This window comes from Ambystoma mexicanum, chromosome 5p, assembly GCF_040938575.1.
Source record: "Ambystoma mexicanum isolate Mex_15411 chromosome 5p, UKY_AmexF1_1, whole genome shotgun sequence".
NCBI lineage: Eukaryota > Metazoa > Chordata > Amphibia > Caudata > Ambystomatidae > Ambystoma > Ambystoma mexicanum.
In genome coordinates this window covers 1158497459-1158524578 of record NC_090930.1, presented here as the reverse complement: position 1 = coordinate 1158524578, position 27120 = coordinate 1158497459, and the positions used below count along the sequence as shown (strand labels likewise).

The following is a 27120-nucleotide window of genomic DNA, read 5'->3' as shown; positions in this document are numbered from 1 at the left end:
TGTGGATCACTTGCACTCGGAGATCACCCGTGCTTTTAAGGAAGCCTCGGCCCATCTGCAAAGAGCTAAAGCTCAATTCAAAAGAGGAGCAGATCGACACCGTAAAGAGGCTCCTCACTACGCTGTAGGAGATCAAGTCTGGCTATCCACTAAGCACCTGCCTCTAAAGGGACCCCGCACCTTCATCCCGAGATACCTTGGACCCTATCTCATATCTGCCATAATTAATCCGGTGGCTGTCAAATTGGAGTTACCTACGCATATGAAAATACACCCAGTATTCCATGTCTCCTTATTAAAACCTGTGCAACCAGAAACCCGATTGACTGAACTCCCAGAACCGGTTTTAGTAGATGGAGAACTTGAATTCGAAGTAAAGAACATCCTAGACTCCAAAATCTCCAAATCTAAGTTATATTATCTGGTTGATTGGAAAGGTTACGGCCCCCAGGAAAGGTCTTGGGAACCTTCAGAATACGTCCACGCACCTCGTCTGGTCAAAAAATTCCATCTGAATCACCCCGACAAGCCAAAACCCCCGGAGAAGACACGCTTAGGTGGGGCCTTGAGGGGGGGGTACTGTCATAATCACTGCTTCCAAGGAGCCAGGACCAGCCCAACGTCCTTGGAAGCAGGCCCCTAACCCTAATCCTAGGCACCAGCCGGTCCCCACTGGGACCTTTTGGACCTTGTCCTGGCGCCGCTGGCACCAGGCTCATCAAAACCATTGGTCCCGGCACTGGAAGCGCCGGGCTCATAATAGGTGTGAGGATGCTTGGGTGGACTTACCTGCAGCAGACCATGCTGCTTACTTACCAGCCACTTAGAAGCTATCTAAGAACAGGAACTACTTTCTTACCTGGGTGGGGCAGCTCCACTCCCTGGATACAGCACTGGAACTCTTCTGGAAACTGGAACTCTTTTCTTACCTAGGCGGGGCTGTGGAAGAAGACGCCTCATCACTCCAAGGCTATTTAAACCACACCCGATAGATGAAGCGTGCTTCGCGTTATTCTGCATCTGCAGCAGAACGCTCACCGAGTCTGCTCCGGCTTTTTTCTTCTGATCCTGGACCTGCAAGAATCCTACTTACCATTTCAGTATCCAGACATCATCAGCACCTGCAAAGAACAGAAACAACAGGTTAGCAAGGCGAACTTTACACGCAGTACTTACTCACCTGATCCATCGGCTGCGGCCGCTTCTTCACGCCGCATCTCCACCTGCAAAGGCAAAAGCATCGCCATACTTACCGGCACGCTGTGAATTCCGGATTTCTTCGTTCTGCATCGCCGCCTTTAAAGACAAAGTATTGTTAACAACTTACTGGCATTCCGCGGACTCCGGCGCTGCAAACCAACATCTGAAAGGCAAAAGAAAAGACATTAAGCAGGTATTTACTTACGTCCATCACGCTTGTCGCAATAAAACGCCTGCAAATACTCTGGCGTCTCTTTAACACGAACTAAGCTGCAAGGAAAGAGACAGTTAGAGCGCTTGCCATACTTACGAACTTCCAGGCGCTTCCCTTCATCTTCCATCACATAAGGGAAAAGCATTATACAGAGTCTGCATATAAACGTGCCACGCATTTAAAGACTATAAAGACAAAAGGTGTCCAGAAACTCACCGCTCGTGCAGATAACGACGGTAACCATCCTCTGAATTCAAGAGGCCTATGTTTCACCAGTGAAGGAACTGGCAACGGCACCCTGCACCAGACGCAGATGGAGAGCCCAGCATTCACCTATATAAGGTGAGCACGTTGACCTGGGGGGGTCTACGAAAAAGCTGGGAAGAGAGAGAGAGAGAGGGACATTCAACAACCCAGACCATTAACCCCCATATTCTTTCACCTGCAGAAACCTCACTCTTCGAGTCCGACACACAGTGCGAAGAGGTTCGACCCCAGAAGCCAATCGAGTCCTGCACATCACTTTTTGGAGTCACAGACAGCTTCCTGCCAAGAACCGCGCCTCCGTGGGAATCAGGTGAGCGTTACACTTCTCTTAGGAGGAGGGCTCGCAGAAGGGCCCGGCTCCCGGTCCCCCGTCGGGAGCGGTTCCTCCTCGGTGGTAACGGCAATCTCGTCCTTATCTCCGAGCATAAGGACTGTATAGCCAACAAAATGGCCGCCGAGTTGTCTTGCGGCACTGGTTGAGGGGGTTCCGACAGGCGGACAGGAACCTCGTCGGTACCCTCGACGTTCTCATCGTCCCCCTCGTCGGGGTCCCTCCCGACGGGCTGGTCTTCCTCCACGCCAATGCCATGGCTTAAGACTTCGATCAGGTCCTCTTCAGAGGTTGAGGCCTAATCCATGATGGCCTCCTGTCCCCCTTCTTCTTCTCCGTCGGAGGTTTCACGGGGGTCCTGTCGATGGGCTTGAAAGAGGACTCCCTCCGCAGTGGCAGGGAGACTCTGGGCCCCGAGGTCGCCTCCACTGGTGTAGCCTCCTCAGGCTGAGCCAGGGCCGCCGCGACTGTCGCGATAGAGGCCTTGGCCGGGTGGATCAAGACTTTCGTCACCTTAGGTGCGCTCACCGCCTTCTCCTTAGGGGGGGTCGCTCCCCCTCCAAATTGGCCTTCGAGCTCGACCGGGGCCTCTCCAGAAGCTTCGCCGGGTGCTCGGACTTCCTCTTACCCGAGCCAGAGCGTTGGCTCGTGGTTGATGGCGCCGGGGAGGCTGCGCCCTGCCTGGCAACCAAAGAACCCGACCGTTCGGCGCTCCCGGTGCCCGCGGACTCGCGGTGCTTGGCCTTCTGTTGGGCCCCCGTCGCCGGGGCGCCCTCAAAGGTCTTAGAAGACCGCTCAGACTTCTTTTTCTCACCTGACGGGCTCTTCCCTTCCAGCCAGTTGGCGAGACGCAGATGGCGGTCCTTTATGGTCCGCTCCGACATGTTCCCGCAAAGCGCACAGTCCTTCTCCACGTGCGTCTTGTCCTCATGCAGGCAGTAGAGGCAAAGGGAGTGTTCGTCCTCCTTGAAGACATTCTGAAGCTGGCATGCAGAGCAGACCCTGAACAGCTTCCCGGGCGTCGAGCTTCCCTTCTCCTGGGCCATGTCCGAGATGGGCCTGAGAAAGTTCTGGAGTCCTCCAAAAGCGTGGCTCGACGAAATCTTCACCCTTGAGAGGCGTAGAAGAATACGACACGGGTCCCCGTTGAACGGCTATAGAAACGGTGGAGCTTGAGGTTCTTTGACCGAAAAAAGAGAGAATTTTCCTATGAAAAAAGCGCGAAAACGCACTAAAGCTCAAGAGCAATAGCACGAGGATCCCAACACTTGAGCGTGCGGTAAAAATCTGAGGATGGCTGCCAGAGGCGGGGCTTAGGGAGAGGGCAGTCATTGGCTGTGGTCAGTATGACGCAGAAATCAGTGATTGGTTACTACTACGAAAGTCAGATCAGAAACTAAACTGATACTGAGTTTTTTTCTTTACCGAGGATTCCCAGCCTGACGACGGGGAATATTCATGAGCATGTGAATCCATGCCAGACCCCATGCTGGAGAAGCCCTCCTTACTGGACCACACGCACTACTATGAACTTGTAACCGCGTCCGTGACATTGCACGCAGCGGATTCCGATGTCCTCCTAAACCCAGGTTATACCCACCGACACACACTGCTCCCTCTGCATCCGACCCACTTCACAACACACCCACTGGTGAGACTCTGAATGTGTGCCACAGTACGGCCTATTTTCTCATGCTTGATAACTGCGGCTGGCACGCTGCATTGTATTAACTGTGACATGTTCCTAAAGCGTATTGTTGTATTGTTGAATGCGGCACTGTATCACATTTTTCCTGCCTGTAACTGAACTACGCCACGCTGCCTATTGCTCACTGTCAAGATACGCTGCACTTGATTTGTATTACCCCTGGCGCGCCACAATGTACTTACCTGTGACCTGCTCCTAATAGTGAACGCTAATAAGTTGTACTGTACCATTTTTAATTGGCCCAGAACTGAATTACGGCAAACTTCACTGTACTTCTATTAAGCCATCCAGTACCTGCTTCACTGCTTACTTCAGATACTCTACACAGTGCATACCCATATCACAGTTTACCGTCAAATAGTATTATCATTGGCTTCAGTTTGTAACACGGCAAGTACACCGTTTACCTTCTGACCTGTACTCCACTTGCCACATGTATAGTAGTTAGTTTCTCTGTTTTAGCTTCTAACCTTTCTATCTCTGTTTCTGGCAATTCTCTTACTCTAACTTGTGTAACTTAGTCTAACCCTGTCACACTGCCAGATGTTATAGTTGACTTGTCCTCTCCCATTCTGCGCTACTCTAACAATCACACCACCACCTATAGACCATCAGCTCCGAAAGAGCTACTACCAAGCATTCACCAACCACCATGTGCGCTGCCCTGATCAATACACTGATTTACGTATGCCACTGCCTGACATTATCCTACTTCAGGCTGCCCCTGACTTAAGCATTCCCCAATCCCCTCCAGGCATTCCTACCCCGTCTGGCCACCTCCAACAACCACAACTCGACTCACCAGTTGCCCTGCAACCTACTTATGACCCATGTCAAGGACATTGTGGAACCCAAGGCTCCCCCTCATGGGCTCACTTAACACACAGCCTCCCACGCCCCCTCTCATTCAGAAATTCCAACCTTGCACTCAGAACTTTCCTTTCTAGAGACACCAAGGGCACCTTTGCCCCCACCATCCGAATCAGAAACTCTTTCATCAAACTCTGCACAGCGCACACCTACTAAACACCCCCACCCCACTTCCTAACGCACCCAATCAAACCATTCTGGGAGCGCTCGTCAACGCCAGAAGTCTTCCGGCACATGCACTTGACATCGCAGACATAATCACTCTACATAATCTAGATTTCCTAGCTACAACGGAATCCTGGCTCAACGATGCTTCCGGCCCTGCTCTGTCTCTTGCTGTGCCTGACAATTATTCCATATGCAGGAGGGACAGACCTAATGCCAAAAGGGAAGGAGTGGCCATTATAGCCAAATCATCCTTGAACATGAGAGAGGTACCGTTAACACCCCTCACCTCCTGCAAACTCCTCTCAGTGAAATTGTCTCCCTCAGCCAGAGCTACTTTAAACATCCACCTCATCTACCGACCTCCAGGGCACACACTCTCCTTTGAGAATGAGGTCACGCAAATCATCTCCTCCAGTACCAAGCCCACATCACAATCCATCATAATGGTTGATTTCAACCTTGGCCTGAACGACCCACTCGATAACAATGCTCTCTCCCTGGCTACCACCATGTCAGCACTCTGCTTTTCGCACAAGATCCAGTACCCCACTCATGTGAAAGGTTGCATACTTGACTGGCTTGCAGATATCAACTGCACCACCACTATTTTATATAACTCTCCCTGTCCCTGCTCTGACCACCACCTCATCACGTTCAACATTAATGCCAGGTTCAGCTCAACTAACCCTCCCAATACAGCCCCAGAGGCCCCCTCGAGAAACAAAAAGAATATCATAGCTAACAATCTGCTCCCACTTATGCAACCTATCCTGGCCTCACCAACCAACAACACTGCCGACCCATTCGTGAGATACAGGGTATTGTCTACTCAGTTGATCCGCTGAGATGTTGTCTTTCCCCGGGAGGTGCTCTGCCCTGACACGGATCCCTTCTTTGAGGGCTGTGAGAAACCTCGGGGTATTCCCCCAAGTAGACCTCAGGAAACCCTTAGTCAGGTGGCCTGGGGAGGACTGGCACTCTGAGATCCCAACCTTGCGGTGGACAAGCGTAAGGGAACCCGGGTTTATGCTCGGGGAATCGCACCACGTGAGACGCAGTATTGTGCCGTTGAAGATGGAGAGGAGGGCGATATATCTGCGGCCTTTATAGGCTATAATACGTTTACCAACATTCCTCCCGTTGAATCTACCTTACCCAAACCTTCCATTACCTCGGTATGTAACAAATCGCATAGGATCCCATACCCCGCTGCATTCAGAAACCAACTCTCTCAGAATCTCGGTTTTCCAGTTCCCTATCTGAATACTCACAATCATTCTTCTTCCCGTCCCTCTGATTATGTTTTCCCGCACTCCCAACCTGCTCAGACAAAATACTACAGTTCCCTCAATACCACTTGTTCATTTTACAGTTCCAACTATTCGTGTTTACCCCGCAAACCCTACCAATCCTGTCCTTCTGATTATCATTTTCCAAATTCTCACAAACCCTCTTGCTTATTTCACAAACATTCACTGTCCCCATCATATCCCATAGGATATTTGTTTTCTTTAACTTTATCCCTTTCCAACACGAACATCTTTGCACAACAGACTTGTAATGATAAACCTGTTTACCGGACATGTCCCAAGCCGAGGATCAGGCAAAGTCAGGCAATTAACTTAAATCACACACACCTGATGGCCCTTCCTTTTTCCCACAGGGATAAAAGGTGGAGCAAGAGAGTACAGTACGAGCAAGGCGAGTACAGCCGACAGCACGACGCAGCAGTTCAAGAGAAGGAGCAAGGCGGCAGGAATTGAGAGGGTGGCGAGGAGAGAAGGGACCTTGCCCTTTTCGTCCCAGGTCGGCAGAACCTTTGTGGAAGAGAGCCTAAGACCGCAAACAATAGCACAAGTGTATTTCAGCAGATGTCAACGGTACACAGGCAAGCCTATGCCGATAAGCAGGAGCGAGGGAAGCTCCCGTGCTCATGGTACCGGCCTTGACTCCAGAGAAGCCAAAAGCCAAGCGGTTTGACACAGCCGGTGAGTCGAGGGGAGAACCGATAAGAACCGGGCTGTGATGAGTGAGAATCGCAAAGTGGCAAGTTTTGAACTAAAGCTGATGAATTTTAATGTACTGTTAAAAGTGTGAAGGTGAGACCAGCTGCAGAGGGAAACCGGCACCACGTGGGTGCTAACTTGAGAGACTCTGGTCGAGCCCCATATGAGACAAACTACAAGTACCAGAAGGTTGTAGGAAGGTCCGCGAAATAGGTCAAAGTGATCATACAGAGGGTCAAGCAAAATCCCTGTACAACTGAAAGACTTTGATCTACAAGCACTGTGAAAGAAAGGGAAGTGAATCCCACAGTGAAAGTGAACTTTAAGAAACCAAGGGAATTGAATACCCTTAAAGCAAGAGGGGTCTGAGCCCGACCGAGGGAGATCAATTCTTGAGCCTCTCCTGACAGCTGAGTAGATATTGTGCCCTCTTGCTTGTTGGTGTAGTGCATGGACGTTGTGTTGTCAGTCGTCACCATTATCACCTGGCCTGTCAGGACTGGATGAAATTACCTTAACGCCCACCTGATGGCTCGTAGCCCGAGGAGGACGATGGGTAGAGCCGACTCTGCCCTTGACCATGTACCCTTCGATTGTAGGTCATCCAGATGCGCTCCCCACTCTGTGAGAACGGCATCCATCCTGAGGATGAGGGTTGCTTTTGGGGAATGAAAAGGCATGCCCTAAAAGTTTGCTTTCATCGCTCACCAGTGTAGCGCCTGGTGGAAGTCTTGAGTCAGGAGGATGACATCTTCTCAGGAGCCTGTGACTTGCATCCACTATAGGTCTAATGCCTCATGTATAGGGAGCATCCTTATCCTGCAGTTGGGGACCACCAACATACATGATGACATCATGCCCAGAAGAGACATGTATTGAAGTATAATGACGGTCCTTGCTGCCATAAACTATTCCACGAGCTGCAACAGCACTATAATTCGTTTGGTGAACGGTCTTATGTAAGGTATGAATGTGTCCCGGTCCGCCCCAGAAATCTGACTGTCTGCGACAGAGCGACTGCTGATTTTGTAGTGTTGATAGAGAATCCGAGTATGGTGATGACACACATTGTATGCCTAACACTCTGGACTGCATGGTCCTCCGAGGTTACTTTTATGAGCCAGTCGTCCAGGAATGGAAAAACTGCCACACCGGACCTCCGCTAGTGCGAGACCACTGGAGCAAGAGACTTCGTAAACACTCTGGGAGATGATGTTAGGCCGCACAGGAACATCCTGTACTGGTAGTGCTGGTTTCCCGCTGTGAATCTTAAGTAGCGTCTGTGTGCAGGGTGAATAGGTATATGGAAGTATACTTCGTCCAAATCAAAGGTAGTTATATAATCGACTTCCTGAATCCAAGGTATGACAAGTTGGAGTGCGGTCATTTTGAACTTGATGCGTTTCACATGCCTGTTGAGGTGGCGCAAGTCGAGGATAGGGTGCCATTCCCCGTTCTCATTCTTTACGAGAAAAGAACAGGAATAGAATACCTTCCTCTTTTGCTGGTGTGGAACCCTTTCTATGGCTGCTTTCTCCAACAGCTTCCATGCCTCCAATCTGAGTTGGCATAGCATAGGTAAGGCAGTGTTACCCTCAGTGGGGTTGACCTTGGTGGCGATGTTAAGAATTCTAGCGTTTGGTCTCTGGCCACCCTCTGCAGCACCCATTTGTCTGATGTAACATTTTGCCAATGCATTGTGGCTGACTCTTTCATCCTCTGGCGGTGCAGTCTGGGAAGAGGTTTCTTGTTAAGTCAGCCTTGCTTAGACGTCTGGGGCTTTGATTGACCAGAGTCCCACCTGGCCCTTTGAGCACCGTATTTCGTGGAGGATTGCTGGTAACTTGATGACGGTGCATGTGTAGATGTTGGTGACCTGTGAGAAGTGTAACCTCTACTAGATGATGATCTAAACTTTCCTGCTCCTCATCGAAAGAAGCAAAACAGTGTGCATACTCCATCCTTTAGGAAAGTGATTGTTCTTGCTGTGTCAGTATCGGTCTTGATACCTTTAAGGTGGCCATCGATCTTCTTCCCAAACAACTCTTGTCCATCAAACGGCATGTGTAAGATCTGCACCACGACTTCCAGGAGGAAGTGGTTAGCTTTCATTCAGGTTTGATGCCCGAGGATAGACCCATGTGCCCATTTGCCTAAAACCTGCATCCCCCGGGGCATCGATCATGTAGCCTGATGTAGTCTCCCCATCTTTAACTATTGCCTTAGCCTTGTCCTATAGGTAAGATGGTAGGTATTCCATTAATGTATTCATTTTGTGCCAGAGCTCCCTATCTTAGCAAGCAGTCATGGTAAGAGAGTTTACTGCTTTGACCGACAATGAGGTGCAAGCGGATATCTTCCAGCCGCTAGCCTCTAATTTCTGCCCTATTCATCTGGGGGGCTTTGAGCAGGGATACAGGTTTAGCCGGTTTCCTCCTGGCTCCAACCGCTATGACCGAGTCCCGTTTCGGGTGGCCTCGAAGGCATAGTGGTTGGGCCTCGGGTCGGGCTGTCATTGCTAGTATGGGCAGAGGATTCTTAAGTATTGCCTCACCAGCTTCCCATATGGTGTCCCGTACCTGTATAATGGTGGGTGTCCTTCTCCACTTATCCTTGTGCTTGAAAAGCACCGACTTCCTTTCCTCGGTTGACACCTGGAGGTCAAAAATCTGCGTGGCCTTGCTAATTATCACTTGGAAGGAGCTGTGTTGGAGGGTGCTCTAGATGAGGTCAAGGGAGAAGGACTACTCTGTCTAGGAGCTGGCACGTTATGATAGGGTTTTCACCTTCCACAGTGGCCTGCGGAGCTGTGGCTGCTTCAGTTGAGCAAACTCTTCTCCTTCTCTGAAACTCCATCAGGGTATTCTGCAGAGACTGCATGAGGGAGGGTTGGAATGGGTCATCTGTATCCTCTGGTGGTTCTGTGTATGGTTGCCACAAGGGACTACCTTGCTTGGGTACTGTCTTTGGCCTTTGGTCCTCTATGTCTGAAAATTCTTCTCTTAGTATGATGTCAGGTATCTAAGTCATCTGCTTTATTTGGGGGAGGTTGATTATGCTGATCCCCGATGTCTGCAGGGTTGCTGGGGGATGTTGCTTATCTCTTGTGGATGGGAGATGGTCCATCGATGACGTATGCTGTTCCGTTGACGAGTGGGACGTAGGCGAGTACCTGATCATTGATGAGGCCTTTTCCATGGACTGTGCCATACCCATAGACTTGTGGGATGGTAAGGAATGCTTACTCATAGACAATGCCTTAACCGTTGATGACAGTCTTCTGGTTGGCAAAGTTTTTCCTGTCAACACTTTAGTGGTCTTCGTCATTGACAACGTTTTGTCACGATGTTTCAAGGAAGGGGTAGCCGTCGCTGAGTCCATCACAGTGCATGTACCAGTGATTTGGTAGCCATAGACTTTTGTGGATTATTTGTCCATAGACGAGCCTTGTGTTGCTGAAGTACCTGTCGTGCAGGAGCTCGTGGAAGATGCATTATTTGTGTTTTGCTCGTCGGCCAACAGGATTTCGCCATTGAGAAGTGGGCTAGCCGTGGTTTTTGAGCATTTCTCGGTACTAGATGAGTCCCCTTTTTCTGTTTCACCTCTGAACTTGGTCCTAGAAGGAGAGATGTGACCCTTTCTACCGAGGAAGCTCTACTTTTCCCTGTAGCATGCTTCTCAGGAGGTCTGCACAGATAGGATGGGGCTGTCCTGATAGATTTGTCATCCGAGGAGTGGCACCGGATCTCTTCTAAATAAAGAAAAAGTCTCCTGTGACTGTCTTGAAGAGTTTTCTGGGTGAAGGTCTGACATATATCACAAGCCTCTGTGTCATGAGGATGTATGCAATAAATACATTGATGGCGAGGGTCCCTCAGAAAAACGGTTTTCTTTGCACATCATGTGCAATACTTGAAAAGGGATTTTATAATCCTTAAGGAATCTTCTGTGCTAACCTCAGCCATGCCACAAGGAGCCAGGTGAAGACAAGCCAGTCAATGTTTTCTCAGACTGAAAAGCACAGCAGTGGGTAGAAATAGTGTAGCTTGCGAAAAAAGTAAACATATTTAGCTACTTTTCTCGAATAAAAGCTCAGAAAGCTCTCAGAATTCCCTAGTCACTTAAACTGCGGTGGAAAATCTGAAGATGGCTGCCTGGGGTGGAGATAAAGCCCTGACACCTCATTGGCTATAAGTGAAAACAACCAAAATGAGGTGGATAGGCTGCAAAGGAGAAAGCAATGTTTCACCTATGAAAGATCCAATGCTGGAGAAATATTTTTTTACGTCTCCACAAAGTTATTTTGTTGATGTGAATAACCACAAAAAAATTCACTTCAATAAAACAACGTTTTAAGGGCAGTGGCATTCAAATATATGGGCCTGTGTACAATATTTGCATTGAAAACCAAACATTTACTCAGGAACTATGTTGTGAAGGTATGAACAATTACAAATTATATTCGTGATTTTTACAAGCAATCACTTCCGCTTATTTTAGGAGGGGGGGCTTCTACGTAGAGTTTGCTCTGCTTGAACCATAAAGGTAAATTGTTCTTTACTCACAGGTGTTTTACCAGTGTGCTGCTTCTTGTTCCGTTTCGGCCTTAATTTGGTGAAGTGCTCCAGCTTCTTTGCTTCCTCAGAAGGCAGATCCGCAAGGATGTTCGAGGTTCTTTTTTCCAGCTTAATGTGAGGATAAGGAGGGTCTTCAGTGTGTATTGGAACTTCTTCTAGGGCTTTGTCCAGGTCAAACTCCATTTCTGAAAGCAATACAATAGGAAATAATGTTTACACATCCCTATCACTCAAAATAGAGGAACAGCATTTAAACAGCCAATTTGTCCTTTGAATAGCATGTGGTTACCATAAAAAAATACTTAAGAGAAAGAAGAATAAGGAAAAAGAAAACACAGATTCATTACAGTTTAAAATTTTAAAAACGACAAAAGTGTAAACCACCAAGTCAGATTATAGAATTTACGATAATTGTAGATCATATTACACTTTCTCAAAATGTATAGAATACATTATTCGTTTTGTCCAAATGCTGCATTATTCTGGTTAAAAAATGGTAAATTTAAAGAAATAACGAGACCTGTGTTGAAGTGAAACCAAAGGATCAACAAAATATATTTAGGGTGTGGTTCAACACCTTTATATTGATTAACAAATACCAGTTTTAGGTTGGATGGACATCTGCAGGACTAAAGTGTTATAGGCTAAAACCAAAGCAGGAATAACCATGCTCAACATGTCAGGATGGATAACTAATGGGGTGTAAGGACCCATATAAATGGGGACCTTTTTGCAGTCTGGATTCCCCTATTCTAAGGCACACAGTCCAATAGATATGGTGCTCAGTGCACATTTTAACTATTCAGTCCACGAGATACTGTGCCCTCCACAGGTGTCTGGCATCTTCTTGGATGCAGAACAATCCTGCGGCCTATGGTCACCTTGCTTGAATCCTTGGTATAAGGTCCGTACAAACCTATCAGCAACACTTCTTACTCCCCTTTGCCTTTGACCATACCTTACTGGCATGAATTTCCACCCCCTCCCCTCTTGCCAGGGTACTAAATATTAGCTCACCAACCAGTATTTATTCCCCTTTTCCAGGGTTGTTGTCAGGCTGAAGTTATGTCAAGTACCATCTGGGCGACGCCTAGCTGTGCATGAACCTTCACCAGGCTCTGGCTCTCTTCCAGTGGCTCCTGGCAGGGTCTACAGTGTAGTCCACAGTAGGTTAGTGCTGATCTTCTTTCCTTTAGCTTTGCTATTCTCCCACAGCTAAATAACTACCTCCAACAAATGTTAGTCTCAGCCTCTGTGGGCATCTTGCTGCATCTCCTCTCTCTTCCCGTATGTACCACCTGTGTGTCCTCTGCAGCGATCATTTATAGGGATATGGATGTGTCTGATTAGGCAAACATCTTTGAGATTGGTCCCCTTTTCCCGTAGCTCCATTGACGCTGTCCTACCCCGGCTGTCTACCTGGCTCTAAGGTTTTTTCTCTAACTCATTTGATATCCACAGGAGTAGTTGTTTCTAGCTCCCTCCCCCAGTTTGGATCAGGTGGAAGTGCTTTTGCTGTACCACTGCTGTAGTGTGTGATGTGCTCTAGCAGCAGTGCCAATTCACTCAATTGTATGTGAATCTCAGAGTGGAGTTCTTTGAAACTACTGTTCGCTAGGTCAAAATCTCTGTAACTATGTGTTCCCCTGTCAATGTGAAGACATTGCTCTGTCTGCAGATCCCTGCTCAAAGTGTGTAAAAAGGATGACATAATACGGAAATGCGGGTGGGAAAACTCAGACAGCCAATAGGGAGCCCTCGCAGAATCCCATTCTAATAAAACATGATGTATTACCATTAAATAATCGGACACTAAATTGGCACTACGGAACTAGGTACCACTGCCTCTGGAGTGGCCCGTAAATGAACACACATAGTGGAACTCGCATTAACATATTACACAATGGAAATATCCAGATTTTGAATAATGCACCAGCACCAGATAATTTGACTACAATTGAAGGTTCTACAGAAACCGTAAATAAAGAACTGGTCAATATTATTGTATTTAAATACTTCTGTAAAATGATACTATTCGCTGATTGCCAATATCTATGAAAGAGCTCTGAGAGTGTTCTGATGGATGTTCTCATCTATGACATCTATTTCCCAGCGCCAGCTGTTCTTCGGAAACTTGCTCGCCGCCAGGGGACGCAGCGTGGTTCCATGTCGTCTTCACCTGTTGCCTATCCGCTCGCCAGAGATGATGTTGGGGCAGCATATATAGAGGGGCTGCACCCCATGACCTCAGTTCCACTCTATTTACTTAGCACTCGGACGCAGAGGGACCTCAGAATTAAGGTGTACTAGCTACCCCAAGAGGGGCAGGTAGGGAGGGCAATGAGGAATCCATGAGAGGAACGTCCCTCAGAAAGAACATTACTGAAAGGTAAGTAATTTGTTCTTCTTATGCACTCCTTCCTCACATGGATTCCTCATCTATGACAGACTCCCAAAGCAGGACAGAGACTTGGAGGAGGGAGGGTAGCAAGGACAAAGTTGTCATATTTTTGGTTAAATACATTTATAAATTAAAATGAGTTGGGAAAAAGCCTCTCTGACCCTGCAACAAGAGGAGTATCCCTTCCTAAAACCAAAAACTAAATAACTGTCTATGTCAGGATCCTACCCACCTAGCACCCAGCACTGGTATTCCCACACATTTAGAGAATCTGTTTATGGCATAATTGCGATGTTAAAAACTGCCTCTGCATTCATTTAATTGTTTTACTGCTGCAGCTTTGAACAAATCTAATTTCATGTTCCATTCCGGGTTTTGGGTTAAACCAGCAGATGCATTCTGGTACATGTATGCTGTCCAAGAGGCAGAGGGCTGGAGGAGGCAAGTACATTTGTTTGCAGTAAGCCACTAAGGGCTGGAAACGCCATGATTGCATTCACATGTTCCGAGCTACTGCAGGCTAGACTGCAGAGAACTGGAGAGACCTTAATTACAATCCACTGCTGCAGGCTACTGATGTTGGGGCTGGGCTCAATTGAGCACAGCTGCCTGAGACTGCAATCAGCTTCACCCTGTTGGGCTGCTGGCTGGGAGGGCCTTTATAAACTCACTTTGAAAAGAAGCATTTGTTCAGTCAACTGCTTCCATGGGAGTTTCTGCTTCTGTGCTCCTGTGGCCAGTTAAACTTTTCTGATTATTCTGATTTTGGCTTTTGAATCCTGTTGGTTGTTGCTGCTTTGCAGTACCCTTTTCCGTCTGCTTTTGTCTTCTGCCTGTTTTTTAATTTTTCCTTGATTTCCAGCTTTTGACCTCTGAAACCTTGTCATGTTTCGCTGTTAATGACATTCAGTTCATTACTGATATCTTTTCTGCCTTTTTGTAAACACAGTTTCCTGTAAGCATTTCTGCTTCACAGACTTGTACTGTTTCTGCCTAGCTATTCTCTTTCTCTCTGCAATCCCAGACTCTTGAGGCTTTCCGGTTTGTTCCTTGCATGCAATATTAAAAGCCTTCAGTCCATAGTTCTAGTGCCTGTTCTTAGGTATACAAAATCCACAGTATTCGCTGTGTTGGCAGCGACCTATCTTGTCTGAGTCCTTTGCCTTGTGTATTCTGATATTCTAATCTGTGCGTTGTACTTTATTTCTCTATCCTGCACCTGGTTATTTCTTTCAACGCTGCTTTCCGCCTGTATTACATCTTGGTCCACTGTGGTGCTTGCGCTCTGTATCCATCTACAGTGTGACCCCTGGGATGGTCTCTGTTCAGATGAGGGAAATACTTTTGTTGCCTTTGCCTAGTCCGTTGCAGTCTTATCGGCCTCAGTATATGGTCTCCAGTTTTACCCTTACACCGAGTACAACAGTCTGTTTGGCACGCCTAACTCATGATGCTGCTGTATGACAGTTGCTAAGAGCAATCTGCTGGTACTGATCGCCAGGGATTTCCCGAATCCATGGAGACCCCTTGGCATATTCGAGTACACCCTTTATTCCGGTCAATCCGTGTTGCCCAGTATATTTGCTTGCCTTTGCTTTCTCTCTCTTTACTTATAGCCAGCTCCTGCCCTTGCAGTTTGTTAATACCCGTCTCAACTCAGGTCAGTTTGCTATGTACCCTGTTTCTGTTATATGCTAGCATTGCCTCAGGAATCTACCCTAATCTACAGCGCATACTGTGAGATATAGCTTTTGCCCGATGTTCTCCGGCCAGACACCTGACAGGATGTCAGAAATCAAAAGCTGTCCTTGTGCCCAAACATTCTAATCTGACACACACGCACTATAAACAAAATAACAAAGTGAAACGGGAAATGTCTTTAACCTGATACTTGCAAAAGACATTCATAAACAAAAATTGGAACACCTCAACTTAAATGTTCTCCAAGATGGAAAGACCGTGGTTCTAGAGGGGGCTTCCCTTCCCATGGATTCTTTAACAGTGTAACAATGTCTCTCGGACTAACAGTTCTTTGTGTCTTTCGTGGCACACAACAATCCTGTTGGGTATAAAGCTGTTTTAGCTTATTAGTACTTCAACACACGTTTCGTCTTTGTGCAACAAACACTGTCTTGTCTTGTGCTTTCTCATGAGTTTGCACTTTACCTGGGATACTCCCTTCCCAGGACTCCTTATGCACTTCCAATTGCCTGTTGTACTCTACTGCCAGGAATATCTATATACTTGCAACTTCCTGGTATCCTCTCCTGCTAGGATTCCTCTTGCACTCACAACTGCATGGTGTGCCAGGACTTCTCTTGTACTCACAATTGCCTGGTGTACTCTCCTGCCAGGACTACTCTTCTTACACTATCGACTTGCTGGTGTTTGCTTGCAAGGACCTCCTCATGTGTTCTAGTTTCTATTTACAACCAAGAAGCATACACCCTTTCTTGGTGTGGTATATCTAATTGTCTTATTTAAGCTTTCCCCACTTTTATATGCATTTGTCATTGGGGTTCGAGTTGGCACGCTGCCCTTTTGTTTCACAAACAATTCCTCTTTGCATTTCACTTTCTGTAACATTGCAATGTTCAAATTCTCATAACATTCACAATTCTCTTTGGTGAGGTCGCTGAAACGCCCCGGGGTCCCAACTCTGCTCTGGCGGACTCAGCACCTCTGAGTAGCCTCTTTGGTCTTGTTCGCGCTTACGCAGTGTTCCTCTGGTGCTTTCTCCCCAGCCTGGGTGTCTCTCACTTCTCTCCAGTCTCTTACACAGTTCCACTCCTGCACGATAGCTTCTCTTGGCCGCTGGACGCCCAGGCTTCCTCTCGCAGTTCCCAGCATCTCCACGTCAGGTCTCTCTCGCACCATGTTTCTGTCCCTTTCTGCTGGTGACCTCCTTCTCTCGCCATACCGGCTCACGTCTCCAGGTTCCGCACACCGGCTTCAATGGAGAGGCAACATCTTCTCCCGGGCTCTTTTCTCTAATCTGGTTACCATATGTAAAGGTGCCGCATATAGGGGTCTTCCTCCAACAACTAGCACGCTCACTATGCTTGTCGCTCTGCATCAATTTCTTCATCGCCCTCATCACAGTAATTAGATGGTTGTGGGAATTGAAGTCCACTGATGTCAATTGGTGTTTAGCACTGAAAAACCTGTTTTTAATAATTCCACAAGACAAAACAGTTCCATATTAAGGGAAATTGAAGCTTGTGCTTTAGTGAGCAGAAATGGAAGGTTGGGTTGAATGATGTTGGGAAAACTGTCTCTAGCTTTCCTAAATAGGGGAGCAGATACATGGCAATAGGGTATTGGGCATTAAGGGATCTTCTACATGGGCAAATGGGGGATACCATGTCTCATCAAACGAAGTAATGAGTTGTCTGCTCCCATGTGATCCTCCCTCATATAACTGCCCCCCCTGGTCAGGATCAGGCAGCAGCTGCCATCCCTTGGCCCCATGGGAGGAGGTTACCGCCGGGGGAATTCGTGGTGACTCTATTCGATTCATCACAGACAGCTATGCCAAAAGAAGTGTCCTGATCAGACATAGAATCCTAGCAGTAATGCTTAGCAAATGTGTGCAAGGAAGCCAACATAGTCACTTCGCAAATATCCAGAACAGGCTCTCTGCATTCCAGAGCGGAGGTGATGGCCAACCCTCGGGTGGAGTGTACCCTGCGAGCATCAGGGACCTCCTTGCCAACCAGATCATTGCACTCCAAGATGAAGAGAATGATCCAACAAGACTGGTCTGTTTGATAACAGCCCTGCCAGCTCGGGCACCCGCATAACCAACAAACAGATGGTCATCAATCCTGTTCTCCCTTGTCCGAGAAATGTAGAACTTGAGGGCCAGCACCAGATCCAACCAATGGAAATGGTCAGCTGCCTTGGAAGGATGAGGCGGAGGAAAGAAGTCGGGAAGATGGATCTTTTGGGAGGGATAGAAATAAGAGACCTTCTTCGGAAGGAAGGAGGGTCTAACTCTTAAAGTTGGCTCCTCCTTGGAGAAAACAAAGTAAGGAGGATTAACCAACATAGCCTGGAGCTCACTCACCCATCTAGCAGAAGTGATGGTTATCCAGGAAAATCACCTTAAGGGTGAGCGGTTTTAAAGAAGAATGAAGGGGCTTAAACGGAGCGCCCATTAAAAACGGCAACACTAAATTTAAATCCCACGCTGGAACAAACTGGTGTGGGGGAAACATATTGACAATACCTCTCAGGAATGTAATGAACATGGGGATCGTGAAAAAGGAGGAAGACCAAAATGGCCACAAGGTACCCATTCACTGTACCAATCTGTAAGCCTGTATGGAACAAAGATTGAAGAAATTCCAATCAGAGAAAGTGGAGCAAGTAAAAGGGTCCAGATCCCTCTCCCGGCACCAATCTGAAAACTTCCACAACCTACAGGCAAAAATGAAATTAGTGGTGGGTCTTCTAGCAGAAAGGAGCATAACCAAAACATCCTCTGACAAATCCCACTCCCTATACCTCATCCTTCCAGTAGCCATGTATGAAGGTTCAGGCTGCAGACGTTCGAGTGCATGACCCATTCGCCCTAACCCACTGGAGTGGGAGTGGAGGTCCGTCCATTGCGGAAGATGCTAGGGAGGGTGGATGGCCACGTCCAGCAACTCCAGGCACCATGTTCTCCAGGCCCATTCTGGAGTGATCCAAATCATCGTGGACCTGAAGAGACACAGGGCATAATCACAAATTTGGCCTGAGCCCTTAAATGCAGCGGTAATGGTATTACGGCTGCATTTAAGGGCTGGCCAAATCATGAGTTGGGCGGAAAATGGCATTTTTACCTCCAGCTTTTTGTCGGGCCGTTTTCATCGCTATTACCGCCGGCTGTTATAGCGCTTCCCAACCCTATTGGGTCCCATGGACCCTATGGTGAATGTGGATTTACCGCCCCACCCCGCAACTCGTGATCTGGTGCAAATTGTGCCGGACCGAGTTGTGGCAGCGCTATTAGTGTTAGGCGGTATCCCGTTGATAATACCACTGGGATACAGCCCAACTCGTGATGAGGCCCACAGTCTACTGAGAACCAGTGGAATGACCAGGATCAGCGGGAAAGCATACAGCAGCTTGAAATCCTATTTGACCGTCAAGGCGTTCCCCAGCACTCCCTGATGTAGAAATTCCCTAGAGCAGAACCACCTGCACTTTCTGATGAAACTGGAAGCAAAGATGTCCACCTGGAGAGTACCCGAGTGGGAGAAAATCTCCACCAGAACATCCTGGCAGAGCTATCACTCGTGGGAGGCTGATGACTGTCTGCGCAGCGCATCCGCTAGAATGTTCTCCTTGCCTGCCAGATGGGCCACAGTCAGAGACACACTGCTCTATAGAACCCAGAACCACAATCGCATTGCTTCTCTGCACAGAGGTCAGGAGATAACACCACCCCTCTTTTTGAGGTAATGCATGGCTCCAGTATTGTCTGACAGGACCAGTACTGTCTGGACCTTCACATATGAGACGAAAGCGACTCCGGGACTCTGATGGGGACCACAGTCCTTCTCCCCAGAAGGTCTTGGAGGTGAGCGCCCCAGCCATTCAGGCATGCATCTGTGACTAGACTAACTTGTGGCCAAGGTTGATGAAAAAGAGACCCCTTCAGGAGGTTGGCCTTCAGAGTCCACTATTGCAGGTTTTCGGACACTCTGAGACCAGTAGGTGGTCAAAGTCCGGTCCTGAAACTGAGACCACTGTGAGCTCAGAAGCCACTGTAGTGACCTCATGCGCAGATGAGCCTATGGCACTACCAAGATGCACGATGCCATGAGACCGAGCCAGCACAGAAAAGCAGAGGAAGGAACTGCCGACTGAGGCAGTAAAATCTGGACCATCTTGAAGAGGTTTGCCATTCTGTCTTTGAGTGGGAAACTCAGATGCAGGTGAGTGTCCAAGACTGCATCGATAAATTGGAGGGACTGGGACAATGAAAGCCGAGTCTTCTTGAAGTTCAGGGAGGAGCCCAAGCTGTGCAATAGGATGCACGTTTGGAACAGATGTGCCAACGCTAGATCTGGTGAGCGAGCTCGGACGAGCCAGTCGGCCAGACATGAATGCCTTCCCTCCTTGGGAGAGCCACCACTACTGCCAGTAGTTTTGTGACAACTTTGGTTGCAGAAGAAAGGGCGAAAGGGAGCTCTTTGAACTGGAAATGATAGTTCCCCACTTTCAACCTCAGGTACTTCCTGTGCTTCTTGTGGATAGCCAAATGGAAGTAAGCATCCGGGAGATCCAGGGAGACTAGTCAGTCGGATGTGATTCCTATCAACTATACTTCACAGACCCTCTCCTCCCCCAGAAGGAGGGCACACTAGACCCCTTCAGTAGGGGTTGTGGTAGGAAGAGAGATAGAGAAAAGCATATATCTGTCACTATGCATCAACAAAAGTAGGCAATAACCCCCTGCAGTGGATTAGCCACCCTTACTCATCCACACGGAACAGATTTACTAATGTCGTGTAATTTGCCATTTCTTATGAAAACATGCACCTATACACAGTAAGACACTATTCAGTACGTTATATAGATGCCCCACACTTAATACACATGCATAATTCTCATGAATTGATTCTCAATAAAGAACACTCTGTGAATTCTCACACACTCTCCTGCGAAGTGTATTCCTTTTTATTAAGGGAAATAAGTAATAAAAAAGCATTGCCACTATTATTGTAACTACACATAACACACTCACTATGAAAATGGTTATACATCAAAACACTGCTATTATTTTCTAGCCTATCTCCACTCCAGATGAGTCAACATCTCAAAAACATAATAGCTCCTTAAAAGCAATTGTATGCTCATCAAATCCCACTAAACAGCCTCATGAAATGATCAGACTTCTCCCGTGATAGTAGAGAGATTAAACCTGAATGTCTGGAGCCTAGGAAGGAAGGCTTGTTGTATGTACAGTCCAAAAATCCAAAAAGCAATCCAATCGCAAAACATACCTAAAAATCAGTCATGGTCTCTTAATGGGTGTAACACAGCCGTTAAGGTATTAGGTGACAACTGAATATGACCATGCTGCAAACATAAGCTAAATTTGAATAAAATAGTTCCATGGGTATTGAGTCCACTGCTATGAGTAGGAGTGCTTCCCTATACATCTCAATTGAAAAGAGTAGTTCTCTTAAAAAGCACAAAGAAAAGGCTTTATGAGCCTCTGGAGTCAAAAATGCAATTTCAATGCTTCAAAAATCAGGGTAAAAAAATTGAGCAGAATCAGCCCTTCCTCTCCCCATAGGCCAAAATGGGGAAGGTGTTTCTAGCCTACTTCCAGGTCCTCAGCTCTGCCTCCACCCTTGCCAGCGTTTCCCAGGATCTCTTGAACCGCTCTGAGCGCCCAATCCTGACCCTGGCTTTGTATAGCTTCTTTATTTATGATATTCCCCAGGAATATGGTAAAGAAAAGCTTTTTCTATATGCGCTGAGATCACATTTATCTTGAAATACCGCAAGCGCATTTCTCAGTTTATACAACATTTTCCTCAGTCGCATCTGATTGCCCCGGAAGCCACGTCAAGCTTCCATTGTAGTGCATTAAGAGAATTGTTTACTGTTTACTAGAACATCAGGTACTATTTACATAAATAAGACTACCACTGGAATGCAGGCCAGACCACTGGATCGCAGCACATAAGCTGTAGTGCCTACAGTGTCCTTCAGTGTTCCAAAACAACTGGTAGCTTGCACTTTAGTCCAGATGTGCACAGAGGATGGTGAAAGAGGTCATCCATAATTGTTAATATGCAAATAACTCAAATCCGGCTACTTACTAAAATATGCACTAGCATGTCAAAAGTAACTTAATAAGACTACACATTTTGAAATAATGCTCATATCTCCAGTATGCATTTTCCCTGTTTAACCAGGGTACAGGTCAAGTCGTTCACGTCCAGGACATGAAGGATTTGGGTTAGAGTGATCAGCTTGAACTTGTCCGTGCACAAGTACAAGTTCAGAAACCGTAGATCCAGGATGAGTCTCAGATCTCTGTCTTTCTTCAGCACCAGAAAGCGGAGTACCAACCCTGCCTGGTTCTGAGCAGGCTACCATCTCTATGGTCCCCTTTGCAAGAAGCCATAAGATCTCCTCCAATAGGAGAGGTTTTGCCTCCCACACGGGACAAATGGCAGAAGTTCACTTCAGAGATGCTTTGTGGAGGACACAGTGGATTTGGAACGGTATCGGCCCTTTCCCCTGTACTGACGACATTGCCCTTCCCTGCCCAATGGTGCTTAGCCTCTACCTCCCTGGGCATTAGTGGCAAAGGGGCAAAAACCTCTGCCTGCCGGGCTCATGGGTCTCTATTGCTGCACTACTAGCCCCAGCAACTAGGCAGTCGCCTTAGAAGATTCAAACTTCTGCTGCGACCTGTCGGCCTTGGAGCCAAACAGGTTTATGCAATCGAAGGGCATGTCCAGACGTTTCTCTTGGATGTCAGTAGAAAATCATCCTAATGTCCTTAGCCAAGAAACCCGCTGCAAAACTATGCTGATGGCCATCATCCTTGGAACATAGTCTGTGGTGTCCAGGTCAGACTGCAAAATCTAGTGGGAGGCTTCCTTGCCGTCCCTTAAAAATGACGCCAAAACCTTCCTGCTTCTCCCCTCAGGGATGTGCTCAGCTGACTTGGCCATCACTGACCACAGGCCAAAGGGGAATGCGGCCAAAGCACAAAAGGCGCTGATGCATCGGAGACCAAGGCTTGAAGAGCCAGAAATCTTCCTACCCCATGCGCCAGTCTCTTGCTATCCCTATCTAAGGGCAAAGATGAAAAATTGGTGGTCCTGACGTTCGCCGTAGAGGTGTGTACCACTAAACTCTCTAGGGATGCTTGGGCAGCAAGAAACAAGGGGTCAGAAGGGGCTGGCCAGTGTTTCTTGGCCAGATCAGGGTCCACCATGAGAATTGATGCCGGCTTGGCCGACAGCTCCATCACTCGCACCTCTACTGCCTGAGGGAAAGGAAATAAAGTCTCCTTTTTAGGACCCTCGTCCAAGATGTCAGCCAGATCATACCGCACCTTTGGATGGGAAGGGGCCGATAGCCATAAGATGTCAACCACCTTTGCCATCAGGTGGTGGAAAGCGGCCTGGTGTTTGCCAGCAGTGGCTTCAAACATCATGTCGACCTCTGATAAGGTGTTTAGGTCACTTGCCTCCTGCAAGACAGCTGCCATGTCCGCCAAGTCACCCTGTTCCCCATAAAACTCTTCTGGGAAGTCTCTCACTTCTCTGGGGAGTAAGGGGCTCCATCCTGAAAGGGACATGATGCCCTTCCTCATCATAAATGTCCTCTAACTGGGGCCTATATGTCCTTCTCTCCAGAAGCGGGAGCGGGAGGAACTCTGTTGTGACTCTGCTGCCTGACAGCACCAGTGGACAAGGACATAAATCAGAGGAACGATGTCTGGAGATGGAACAGTGTGCCCCTTTGCTGCATTCTTGTTGCGGTGGGATCCATCGGCTAGGCCTAAGCCATCAGCGTCGAAGCCGCTGATGACATGACCGCTGGCATCAGAGATGAAGCCGCCAGCACCTTGGCAAACATGTCTAGCATCTTCATTCAGATTACCTCCGATTCCTCTGGAGTATAGGATTGGGTGGGAAAAGGTACCTGTGGGTGCTCTTCCTCATGACCGCCCTTGCAGTGATGGCTCCTCATCTTCGAAGACAAAGAAAAGTGATACTGCGAAGAACCACCAGATGATTTTGACCTCTTGCAGCACTTTTTTTGTCCTTTTGAAAAGGCGGCCGTTCCTCGGTGCTGCCATCCGCACCCACTGACTTCGAATGGGTCAATTTATCACCTATTTCTTTTGGGTGCATGGATTGGCACGACACGCAGTCCTGCACATCATGGCCTTCACCAAGGCAGTAGAGGCATATGAGGAGTGGGTCTGACACAGACATCCGACTCTGGAAATCCATGCAGAGTTTGAACAGCCAAGACCTTGTTGGATTCAGCATTGCAACGAATACAATAGACATATGTAAGGGTGTAGAGGTAGGAGACTGACAAACAGGTTGCATATTATTGGTCATAAACTTTTATTGTGCAAAATGAAAGGGAAACACTCTACTGTCCCTGTTTCTAAGAGGTGTTTCCCTGACTCAACTAATTACTAAGGACTCTGTGAGGCTGTCTGTCAACAACAAGTAGCCCACAGCCGTGTGTCAAACCCTATTTCCTTCCCTTACATTGTAAATCAAAACTAAATAAAGTGGTACTCTTCTTGATCCAGAAGAATGGCTTCATTGTTATGGGTGATAAACCACAGTTCACTTTCAGGTGATGGAAAGGAAAAGTTCTCCTACAAAGGTCAAAACTAAAAAGTCCCAAAAGCTCTCTTGACTTGGCGTTCCATCAACGCACCTGGAAAAAGAAAGTATTTTATCTTCAAAACGTTATGGCTTCGTCTTCTCCTAACTTTTCTCAGGTTTCATGACACTTTTCACAGCACCAGGATAAACGACTTCTTTATCCTGGCTTTTGCCATAAAGTTCACAACATTAGGGGGAATGACTCCCTTACCCAGATTTCTCACACAATGTTCACGAAGACAGGATGATTCCCTTTCCCTGGACCTCGTCAGGCTCTTCCCAATGCCAAGAGAATGACTCCCTTGACTTGGTACTCCCCAGGCTCTTCACAATGCCAAGGCAATGGCTCTCTTCCCTTGACTTCTTTTACAATGTTCATCAAATACCAGGTTAATGCAATAATACAAGCATTACTGCACAACCAACAATGCTTACTTAACCCCTTGACTGCAGTAGGATGTAGATATCAAATCCTGGTTTTCTGTGGCATCTTGGATGCATTTGCTGATAAAGTGCAGAGAACACGGTGTGCAACTTTGCCACCAGAAAAAGATGAAAAAGAGTTAAGGTTTCTTAAATCATCTTTCCATACAAACTGTTCATTTTCACATTGTCAGTATGGGTCCACTTTGTAGACAATTCTGCTGAGGCTTTTACTGAAATAATCTATAATACAAGATTCAAAAGGCTTTCCATTCAAATGTAAACTACTCATTTATTAATAATACTGGTAAAAAATGTTTCTTTTTGAGAATGTTTTTATGATGCACCTGTGAAGGATTGCCATCTGGCTAGGGTGTACAAGCCCTTTTAAAAAAAATGTTATTAATAAAATGATACGGGTAATCCATCTCAGAAAGGGTGGTCTGCTGATCAGACCCCATATTCAAAAATGTCTTTATCTGCCCCTCACCTGCTCTTCAGTGGCAAAGAGCAAGTTCAAAGGTCAGAGGGCCCTTTTTAACAGCTGCTGTGACAGAAAAGTCACTGCAGAGAGAGGATGCATTTAAATCTGCAAATCTGATCCAAAACCATAATAATAATTAAATATCTGTCTGATGGCAGCATACACTTTAATAATAAGCCATACTTACATTCTGGTAAGGTGACTTATAGCTCACACAATTATTAAAGTGACATCTGATTTTTATCATACTCATATCCACACTGTGAGCTCAGGCCTGCTATGGAAAGTATGTGTGTATTCTCTCCAGACTATCTCTGCAGCAGCCAGCAGGACAATAGACAGGGGAGCTGCTTTCTTTGATCCTTTGTGAGGTTGGCCAAAATCTCACTCCAACCCAGGAAACTCTCAGAAACTCAGTCCTAGAAACCAAGCTTCAAAGAGGCAAACTCTAAACAACTGGGCCAGCCTCACACCTGTGTGTTGCATACCAAAAGTCCGTTCAAACTGCAGCCCCACAGTCAGAAAAATCAGAAGGGAATGGAGGAAGGGATCCCCATCTTGGTATTCTGTGGGCTTCTCTTTCCTTTTGGTCTCCTGCACTTCCTGCATTGGGAACGATGCAAAAAGACAAAAGTCACGTGTTACCATGGCCGTAATTTTAGGGGGGTACATGGGTGTTTGTCCCCCCAACATTCATGGCACACCATTTTGTCCCCATTCAATTGGCTGGGGCACCTTTTATTAGGTATCCCTACAAAATATCCCCACCAAAAATATGGCCGTTTGTCTCGCCATAGGCGATATTTTAGGGGGGGATATTTTGAGGGAGCGGGGATTGCGGGGGTGTCCCCCGCACATTTTTAAATAATGCAGGGGTTGCAGGGGTGTCCCCTGCAGGGTCCATTGGTCAATATGGCCACAAAAATATGGTGATATTTTTGTATCGCAATATTTTTGCGGGGATATTAACACATGGAACCCTTTTCTTCAGATGTCATGTCTCCCCCCAACATTTTCAGCAAAGTTACTCCACTGCGTGTTACTTTAACAGAAATTGGACTCCTTGCCGTCTAGTCTTAATCAATATCCTATGGTCTTTCACCTGTATAAGGAAGAGCTCACCCACTTCTTCCTTGATTCATCTTGATCCTTTAAGGACAGGAGAATTAATTTGCAGTCTGTTGGGGGGAGTAGTCAGGCATACCAAGGCAAGTGTTCCAAGGCAAAAGCAAGCTCTGTGCCCTACCCACCCCTAGGGCCCATTGGAGGGAGACCAGCAGTTGGACCAAGACCTGCTGCAACGGTATTGAGGCTTCTTACTAGAGTTGAAGGACTTCTGCAGTTGCCAGCTAGCCCCCTCCAGGTGGGAGTCAAGAGGAAAAGGACCATTCTTGTCCTGTGCCCTTGGATTGGAACTCACAGAACCAGAAGAAGCCCACCAGCTGGATTCCTGCATTCTTCAGCTTCAAACCATTCTTAAACAAGAGTCAACCGTTTGCTGCATTCATCAAACCGACTTGATGCTGCATTGTACCAAGCAGAGTATGTTACCTGATCAGCTCGAACCACTAACTCACTGCTGCATATGGCTTTGAACCACTGTGGCTCTGCCACTGAATCGAACCTCCAGCATTTTTGCACCGACCCAAGCTTGGCTGTCAGACCGGCACTGGTCGCCTCAATTAACTGCACTGCTTGAACGCCGGTGAACCGCACGGAGCTCCGTTTAGAACTAACTCAATGCCAGCCCGCTGCTTAGAGCAGCACGACTCGCTGCATCCAAACGTGTTTCAACCCGCAAAGACAGCATCTCAAAGATTGGTTTGTCATGTTGAGCTGCAAAAGACCAGATTCAGGTACTTTTGTGAGGCCCAGCCACAATGGTCTACTTTTGGGACCCTAGAGACTGAAAAGGCACCAATTGTAACCTTTTTCTGCAAGACATATGTTTTTAAAGTGATTTGCTGCAGTTTCCTCCCTTTTGCCCCTGCTACATTACCCAGAGGGCTTGCATCAGCTACATTGTGTAACACAGCCGTTAAGAGATTTGATGTCAATTGAATATGACCATGCTGAAATAATGGGTACTTTCCAC

General features: G+C 47.3%; 1 protein-coding gene across 1 annotated transcript in view; it reads right to left on the bottom strand.

The window, feature by feature from the left end:
- CARMIL1 (capping protein regulator and myosin 1 linker 1) overlaps window positions 1–27120 on the bottom strand; it is a 1545633-nt gene that overhangs the window by 167733 nt on the left and 1350780 nt on the right. Inside the window, exon 32 of the mRNA XM_069613644.1 lies at window positions 11330–11526. Coding sequence (XP_069469745.1) covers window positions 11330–11526 — 197 coding nt within the window. The remainder of the gene's footprint in view (window positions 1–11329; window positions 11527–27120) is intronic.